Raw genomic sequence first — 9,160 nt, forward strand, 5'->3', positions numbered from 1 at the left:
TTGGATAACATGGTGGATTAGGATCTGCTTGTACTTGTCAGCATTTATTGTTCCCTCACATCTCACCAAATCACGAATCCCAGCAGCAGAAATACATCCCCAAACCTGAACGGAGCCTCCACCGTGCTTCACAGTAGGCGATGGACCCATTACATATCCTTATACGGTTCTTCTCACCAACACTCCTGACAAACTGCCTCCTTTGCTCCAAAAATTTCAAACTTTGACTCGTCACTCCAAAATACCCCTCTCCACTGATTAGCATCCCAATTGATGTTCTTGGACATATTTCAGTGTCTTGACATAAAGGGCTTTTTGACAGCAACTCGCCCATGGAGACCACTTTTGATAGATTTTCTCATCAGAAGGTATATCTTCCATGATTTTGTACTTTTCACATTGATATCCTTGCTGTGGAATAAGCTCTTGATTATCCTCGTATTTGGCATGTTGGACATTTTTTCTGTTGATTGGTCCATACTTGACTTTATTTCTTGAAGTGATTTGCACATTTCCATTGGAGGAATTGTTCTTCTGTCTCCAGGATGAAAAAGACACTTTGTTCTCATCCAAACAAATTTTTATATCTTTAAAATGTATATGTATATTTTTTTCCATTCAAATATAGTCTCTGCAGTCTACATAATGCTGAATATGTTTGGTTTTTGGTGAGGTCATGTGACCCCCATTGTAATGGCACCTTCTTCATGCCCAAATGGTCCAGCAAGAATTGAGCATGAAACCAATGAGATATCACATTCCACAGCAATACGTTCTATAATTTGCTGATGATCTATTTCTATTTGTTTCACATTCCTCTTGGTTTTCTGCATAATCATTTCATTAGTTTTCTGCATTATTGGTCATCCACCTCATTCCTTGTTTTTTCACTTAATTTTGACAATTTTTAAGCGGTAAAGCTGCTTCAATATTCGGCTATGGCCATCCATCCATCAATCCATTCATCCATCCATTCATCTGTTCATCAAAAATGAAGAAGAACCCTTCTAACACACCATGTTTAATTCTAAAGGGTAATTTTAAAGGGTTCTATATGGTAATTCTAATGGGTTTCATTCGTTTCTGGGTTTTGTCTATTTTACATTTAAAATTCCAAACTGAATTGTTTCTTTCGAACATGTGTGCGATATTTATTTATTTTTAATAAAAATCTTTTTAAAAAATTTTATTTGAATTCCTCACCAATCTTTGAAGTGTTGATTCTGCAGCATAGCATCTGCAACTGCCACAAGATCCTGATAAATCTCCAATGAAAGTTGATGTATCATTCGATCATTAAACAAAGAAAATGATTTTCTATGGTGCTAACAAGTTAACCATGCCTTTTTCCTTATGTGGAATCTTCAGGTTTGATTGTAACTTGTAGATCCAAGTAACCTTGGATGGGTGGCGTTTGAATGAGACAACTTGGGAGGGTTGGGCATTACTCATGGAGCTCATTGTTTGCATGCTGCATTATTGTTATCTTGATTGACAATCCTAAAGTGCAAATCTTCGTCATTACCGTGTATTTGTAAGAACAATTTTTGTTGGCAGACTTTGCAGCTGAATATGGCAGCATTCTATAAGAATTATGGGGGAGGGTAAAAGAGGGTTGATATCCATGGGATCTTCAGATATTTTTTTATAGGTAAGGAGCTATCAATATATTATGGTTGCATGGGCAGTGGGTCTGGGTAAATTGAGAAAAGGAGAGAGAGAGAGAGAAAGAGGAGCATTTTGATATTTGATAGACAATTGTAACAATACACAATCATGCAATGCTTTGAGATTTGGGTCACTGAAAAGGCTTATTGAGAAATAAGGTTGTAACTGCTCATCTCCATAGCTGTAATCTCAATCAAAGGACTGCTGTGGGAAGTGGACAGGGGATGGGAGGTGGGGGGGGAGTGCGGCTGCGGAGGTTAGGGGAGAAATAAAATGATGAGAATGTGATGATTGTTGTGCGCTGGTGTGTCATTGTATGTTCCCAGAGGAAAGAGGAAAGACGTTTGCCTGCAGTGGGCTGGACTGAGTCGTACAATCCCGATTTTGCTGTTCCTGCCCAAGGCAATAGTTTCACAGAACCCAGAGTACAAGGTTTTGGGAGGTGTGGTTTGTTGTCCAGACACTTTATTAACTTGCTCATCATTACTATTGCACTGTGCACGTTTTTTTGCTTTCCCGTTTGTTTTGCATTCTCGGTGCTTATGTGTTTTTGAGCCAAACAGAAAGACAATCGAAACTTTGTGTGAGATAGCCCTTGAAGGCAAAGTATTTGTGAAGATTTGCACTTGTACGAAGCAACATTATTATGTTAGGATTTCATAATACCAACGACAAGCCTATATTTCAGTTATACTAATTATCGGCCAATACTGACCAGGCAGGAAATGTTACCGACAGACATTTATTTTGGCTCAGCATGTGCTAGTCGAAGCCATTTTCTGAACAAAATAACGACAGAAAAATGATCTTTTATTGCTGTTTCTGTTTGACAAAAATAGGACCACCTGTCCTGAAGCTCACTTGGATGAGGAGCAACAGTCACTCAAACCCCACACAGACCCCCCTGAGACCCTGAAATTTTTTTTAATGCTATGAGCAAATTTTGGGACATCAAGGGTGAAGGTTGTGGTCAAGTTTCACTTATATTCTGTGTGTAGTTTCGGAGAAGAGAACAAATACCTATTTTGGGGCGTAAACCCCTACCCTGCCCCCGTAGACCCCCTTAATGAGTGCAGATTTTGATGCGGTCAATAAACCTTCATTAGGCATCAGATATGTAGCTTGTGGCCAAGTTTCATCAAAATCGTTTGTTTGGTTCAAGCGATAATCACTGAAGTGTGTATGGACTTACTGACTCACTCACTCACCTATGGACGCTGCTCAATCGCATAAGCTCACCTAATTAAAGTCCAGGTGAGCTAAAAACGATTGCGTTGTCTTTTTTTATTTTTATTTTGGCAAGAATGGTTTGGACTAGCACATATTGAGCCAAAAAAAGTATCAGTTGGTAACATCGAAGAGGGGGGGAAGGGGGTGATGGGGAACCAGGATAGCATTAAAAGAGCGCACTTGCTTTTGAGTTGTTTCGCCTGGGTTTGATTCTCCACCTGATTATAAATCGTCATCCTGATGTTACACAGCAAAACATGGTATCAATGAGTGTGATGTCTGTCATTGGGATGTTAAACTGTGGACCGATCTACCAGCATTAACTGCTGGTATACATTAAAAATCCCACAGTGTCTTTCCCATGTAGAGGGCAATTGTTGTTGGTACCCTGTACAAATGACAAGTTCCTGCCCAAATTAGCTCCAGTCTAACATCAGGCCAGCTGTTTCATCAAATACTTGTGCCAATTATACATGCTCTATAAGCCATCAACCCTAAATTAATAGGACAGGGCCTATGAGGATGATGCTAAGTCTGTGTAATCTGTTTTCGAGATATCAAAGAACTGTTTGTAGTTTGGAGAATCCATATTTGCAAAAATGTGAGAACTGAACATCAGAGAATGCAAAAGCACAACCAACATCCAAAAAGCCAAACATTTTGGCATTAGATCAGAGTGGTCTTCATCAGGGACTCTGATCTTAATTGCAATCCTTGGGAAGGGTTGTGGGGGGCAGAAGGAGAACCTGGGTAGTGTGGGCGAGCGGGGTGGTGGTGAGGATAGCCCTGCAATATATCAGGATTTTATGGTAATCTGTATGCATTTGTGTTCTTAGTACTGTAGGATGGTGACATGTAGCCATAATCCTTGTTGCAGATGGTTCCATGTAGGCATCGTTTGTTTATAACTAGTATTGCCCTTTTTTAATCGCTGCAGAACGCTATCATTTGGCTTACAAGATGGTGCGCACAGAGAGCCGTCTCATCCGCAATGTTCTTGCAGCACACAATTTTTGTGAGGTATACCTTTTCTTTTTTTCCTCTTCCTTTTCCCTGTCTCTCCCCCCCCCCCCCCTGTACATAGCACAGAACAGGAAGAACAAAAATACTGAGTCAGTGATGATAATTTATCTGGGTCTATCTATTTTCTCATAAAAGTTGTGGAATTAAAAAAAGAAACATATTTCACCTCCGTCCATGTCACAATGATCCAAAGGACCAGCTTGCTGATGAGCACGAGCTGGTTGAAGACCTCGTGCTGTGATGTGTACTCACACCATATAGCTTGGCTTTACGTGAGGCTTGTATGCTTGCAGAAATTTTATGGCTATTGCAATACTAGAGCATCATGAGAGAAATGGGAAGGTGGAAGCCTGAACATACATGGAGAGGTGAAAGCCTCAAAGGTGGTTGGGAGGTTGGGGAGGAGAATGGAAGCCTAAAGAGGGAGACAGGAAGGAGAAAGGAACATTGGCAGGAGAAGGCAGAACTAATCTGTGCATGGGTGCAGCAAAGACAATGCTGCACCATAAACACCATGAGATAAACGGGGAGGGGAGGGACACATTTCTAGGACCATTAATACCTGGGCCTGAAGAGAGAGAGGGAAGACAAGTGACAGCCTGGTTGAGAAATCTAAGGAAGAGAGGAAAGAATATCCTGGACCACAAATACCCACAGATGAACTGTTTTCGGATCACACCTGCACAGTGAATTATACACACCTTGGCAGGAAGGAAGGAGGTGACCAATCAAATCACACACACACACACACACACACACACACACACACACACACACACACACACACACACACACACACACACACACACACACACACACACACACACACTCACACTCACACTCACACTCACACTCACACTCACACTCACACTCACACTCACACTCACACTCACACTCACACTCACACTCACACTCACACTCACACTCACACTCACACTCACACACACACACACACCTGGGTAATAAGGAAAAAACATTTTTTTGCTGTTGTTGGCCATGTAACCTGAACCCAATCTATTTTTTGGCTGAAGTAAGATAAGGTTATCATTTCATATTGAATGTTTCAATATATTTTTTTTTGTCAAAATGAGATGATTCTAAACTTGTTTGTTTTAAAATTTCCATCAATCAAGTCGAAAAGCTCAGATTTATTCATCGTATGTGGCTTGTGTGTGCAGGTGCATCAGAACAGTAGCGAGTTCAACCTCTTGTGGACTGGCTCACATCCCAAGGTGTTCTCTTTGCGTAGCTTGGCTGAATTTCAGAAGGTCAACCATTTTCCACGGTGGGTAAAGAAACTTTCACACTTCTGCCTAAATTATCTCTGTGTTAGAGAGGCTGTTGATTTATAGAGATATTACGGACAAAATCACACACCGTGACCGCGCTGAAGTGTTGCAAAAGTGACTTCATTAAGCTGACATTAATTTTCAACCTAGTTCTTCCTCTAAGGTCATTTTATAATTAATTGGCAAAATCAGTTTAGTCTTGGTACCAGTCTTGAAGCCTACTTTTGCAAAATAAAATGTAGTGTTTTCTGTTCACATCAGTCAATTGGTCGAACACCCTCTCAAAAGGGCAGCTTACTTCAGAATGCAGCATCACTTGCTAACTCCACACCAGAACAGAAGAATTTTTAGAGGGGGGGGGGTCCTCGATTTATTTCAGTGCAGTACTCGCTGAACCTGTGGAAACTACAAAAAACGAATCTATGTCTAATTAAACGTCTCGCATATCTGATTTCTAAGTTTGATCACTATATAAATACAAACTCCTTGGTTTGTGAGCAAATTCCAGATTTACTGAAAAGCATTTTATTACTCTTGCCAGAGGAGAGGGAATTGCATTTGGGTCTGTTTGTCTGTCTGTTTTTCACCTACAGGTCGCAATTTCAAACTGATCTTCACTAAACTTCATCACATGGTAGAGTTTGTTATAAACAAGAAGCCTATTGTTTTTGAGGTCAAAAGGTCAACATAGGCCAAAGGTCAACAACGGGTGTGGTGTTTCTAAAATCCTCAATTTTCATCCGATTGGATTGAAATTTGAAGAGGATTTATATTTCAGGTCACTGAATTCAACTATATAAGTATTTTTTTTTTAGGTCAATATTGACCAAAAGGTCAACATCGGTCCAAGTTCAACAACTAGGGTGGTATTTCTAAAATCCTCAATTTTCATCCAATTGACATGAAATTTGAAGAAAATTTTCATATCAGGTCACTGAATTCAACAACCAATTATTTTTGAGGTCCACATAGGCCAAAAGGTCAACATAGGCCACATTTCTGAAATTGTCAATTTTCATCTGATTGACTTGAAATTTAAAGAAGAGTTGCATATTTGGTCGTTGAATTCAACCACCAATTATTTTTCAGGTCAAATTTGTTTTATGGATTTTGCAAGTATTGTGCTCTGCACGACGTTGTCGTCTTGTTTGTATGTTTGTTTGTTTGTCCGCACAGACCGTGTTTTTCTCTGCAACTGCTTATCGAATTGAGACACAATTTTCACCGTAGGAGCGACTACTCATGTAGAATGTTTTGATGATAATTATGATGTCATAGGTCACGTGGTGTGGTGGCCATGTTGGAAACGTGGAAAAACTTTGGACCTCTGTATCTCCGAAACCGGAGCAAGGAAAAAATTGAAACTTGCCACATGGCAAGTACTCCTCATGAGGAATATATGATTTTAATGACGTCATAGATGCCTTCGTTATGCCGTCATAATTGCATATGTAGAACGCTACATCCGATCTACATGAAAATTTTTGAGGGTCTTCTCAGGATAAATTGGTCCACACAAAATTGTTTTGATGATGTCATCAGTCATGTGATTCAGCAGCCATGTTGTTTAAAAAAAAAAACCTCCAAAAATCTTATTCTTTGAAATCGCTGAATAGATTGAGGCTATATCCTTATGACCGCCTATCCATAAGGAACAAAACATTCAATTTGCCCTTAAACGTATAAAAATCTTCTTCAGAACGGCTGGACAGATCTCGGGGAAACTTCTCACACGTTCCCCAAACTTTGGTGATACCATGGTATTCATGAATAATTGATGAGTCGCATGGTCTGGCAGCCATATTGGATTGAGTGAAAATCTTTAAATATTCTTTTATTGAACCTCTTCATCAATCGACGTGAAACTTCACAATTATGATCTATTTGTGATGGGGAATATATTGTTATGTTTGTGGGGTACATGGAGGAATTTAATAGGAAAGGTAGGATTGATTGTTTTGTGTAGCATGGTCCGTGGATGAGTAGGAGACATTTGAATGTAAATTAAATATGGAAAACCATGAGCTTAGGATTGTTACATGTCAGCACATGGGGGGTGGTGCTGTGTTAACCAGGTAGAGTTTAAGGATTGTTTCTCCCAGTATGTAATTGCCCCCTGTGAACTTTTCCTACAATTTTGCATTTCCAAAGCCGGCTATAAAAAGGAACTACGTTCTTCCAACAACACAAGATCAACATAGCCGAACGTTTCCGAGCAGGCAAAAATTCAACCTTCCTGGCTTCGTACCAGCAGGCCATGCCCCCACGGCTGATGATTGGTCGGTGTGATGTAAGAGGGATGATGGTCGTGTGGAGATGGCGGTTAGAACAGATAGGACCTCTCTGGCTTATCCTCGCCACGGTCAAGGAGGCTGCGTGATTCTCATTGTTCGTGTTGTGTGAATTCGTTCATGTGCTGGAATAGGATGCTCGCCATTGTCTGATCAGCTGGGTTGTGAAGTTTGTGCATTTACGAGGAGAAGAAGAGAAGAGGAGGAGCGCGTCTCTTGGCTTTATCTCGGAGCCTCAGCAATCATCCCATTGTATATTCAAGGAGAAAGGCGGCACCCTTTGCTATGAGCGGGCCTGTTGTTGAGAGAGGAGTGGTGTGCCAATCTCGATCGTGAGAACAAATTGTTTGGCGGGTTGTGGGCCCTAACGAACGAAGACTATCCGCACGAATCGTCTCTCATACGTTACCGCAGAGAACGACTTGTCGGCATTTTGGGTGTGTTTTCCCCCACGGTGGCTACATGGTTTCGAGGATCGCCAGGCTCCTAAGAGGTCATCTCTGGACACAAGCCGAGTACTAGCATAATGAGAGGCATTTCTTTTATTTTTATCTGTTCCCTTGTCTGTTTTTGTGACTGAGTGGAGATGTCTCAAATTAGGTTTTAGTTTACCTCACATTTCATTACCTCACCCTTTGATTTATTTTCATTATCATGCATTGATTTATTTTCATTATTACTCGTTGATTTATGTTCATTAAACCATCATTTGTTAAATTTCCATTGTTTGTCTCTTCGTTGTGGGTTCGAGGATAAACCTGTGTGCTATCGTCTGGTACACACCCTTGCCGCCCCCCCCCATCCTGCACCTGCTATAATCTATGGGGATCTTGGCTGTTTGCCTCCAAGTAGAACCATTCAGCTATCTGTCCAGGTCGGTGTTAACCTGACTGAACACCGGGACTGACTATAAACCTGTGTTAATCTGACTATAAACAAAGTCCAGGTCGGTGTTAACCAGTCGCCGGGGCACGGCCCGGCGGGGCGGTTCATGTCGTGTTCAGCGCGGGGCGATGGATGTACAAATGAGACCACTTCCGGCCGTAGGGACCACGCAGCGTGGGACCAGAGGTCCAGTTGGAGTGCATGATTTCAGGTGACGACGCATCGTTTAGAGTCGTTACCCCACCCTACACCATGGGGCTTATAAAAGGCGGATCGCAAAGCCGTTCATCTCTCGCCTTGCTTCACTAGCTGGGATCTATACATTCGCCGGATGCTCCGCCTGCCTCGTGTGCTGAGTACACCTTCCACCGCCCACCCGCCTGGCTCCGCCTTCCACCAGCCTTCTCATCTGCTGGCTTCGCCTTCCACCGCCTTCCTTGTCTGCAGCCCCGCCTCTACTCTGGACCGGTGCACGCACTGAGCCCGGACAGTAACCAAGCAGAAGACAACTCACCGACCCTCAAGTTGGGATCGCTCAGCAGAGCGCCCCCCAAAGTGTACAAGGTAGCGCGGGGAGGCCGACCGTTCGAGGTATTGTGAGACCATTAGCCCTCATCTCCTCTCCTTCTGATTTACTCCTCTTCGTGTGTGTGTGTGTGTGTGTGTGTGTGTGTGTGTGTGTGTGTGTGTGTGTGTGTGTGTGTGTGTGTGTGTGTCATGGCGCCTGTCTTTGCTGAAGTTAAGAGTGTAGAAGAATTATATCGAGATAAGTCT

The 9,160-nt window shown here is 42.0% G+C and overlaps 1 protein-coding gene across 2 annotated transcripts in view; it reads left to right on the top strand.

Annotated features, from left to right (window-relative positions):
* Nucleotides 1–9,160, top strand: part of TTLL5 (tubulin tyrosine ligase like 5) — a 270,134-nt gene that overhangs the window by 42,257 nt on the left and 218,717 nt on the right. For both annotated transcript variants that reach the window (XM_085869871.1, XM_085869872.1), the window contains exons 3-5: nt 1,995–2,110; nt 3,836–3,918; nt 5,100–5,206. In XM_085869871.1, the coding sequence (XP_085725997.1) occupies nt 1,995–2,110; nt 3,836–3,918; nt 5,100–5,206 (306 nt within the window). The remainder of the gene's footprint in view (nt 1–1,994; nt 2,111–3,835; nt 3,919–5,099; nt 5,207–9,160) is intronic.

Source organism: Eptatretus burgeri, chromosome 2, assembly GCF_056783735.1.
Source record: "Eptatretus burgeri isolate ZD-2024b chromosome 2, Ebu_testis_v1, whole genome shotgun sequence".
Classification (NCBI taxonomy): Eukaryota; Metazoa; Chordata; class Myxini; order Myxiniformes; family Myxinidae; genus Eptatretus; species Eptatretus burgeri.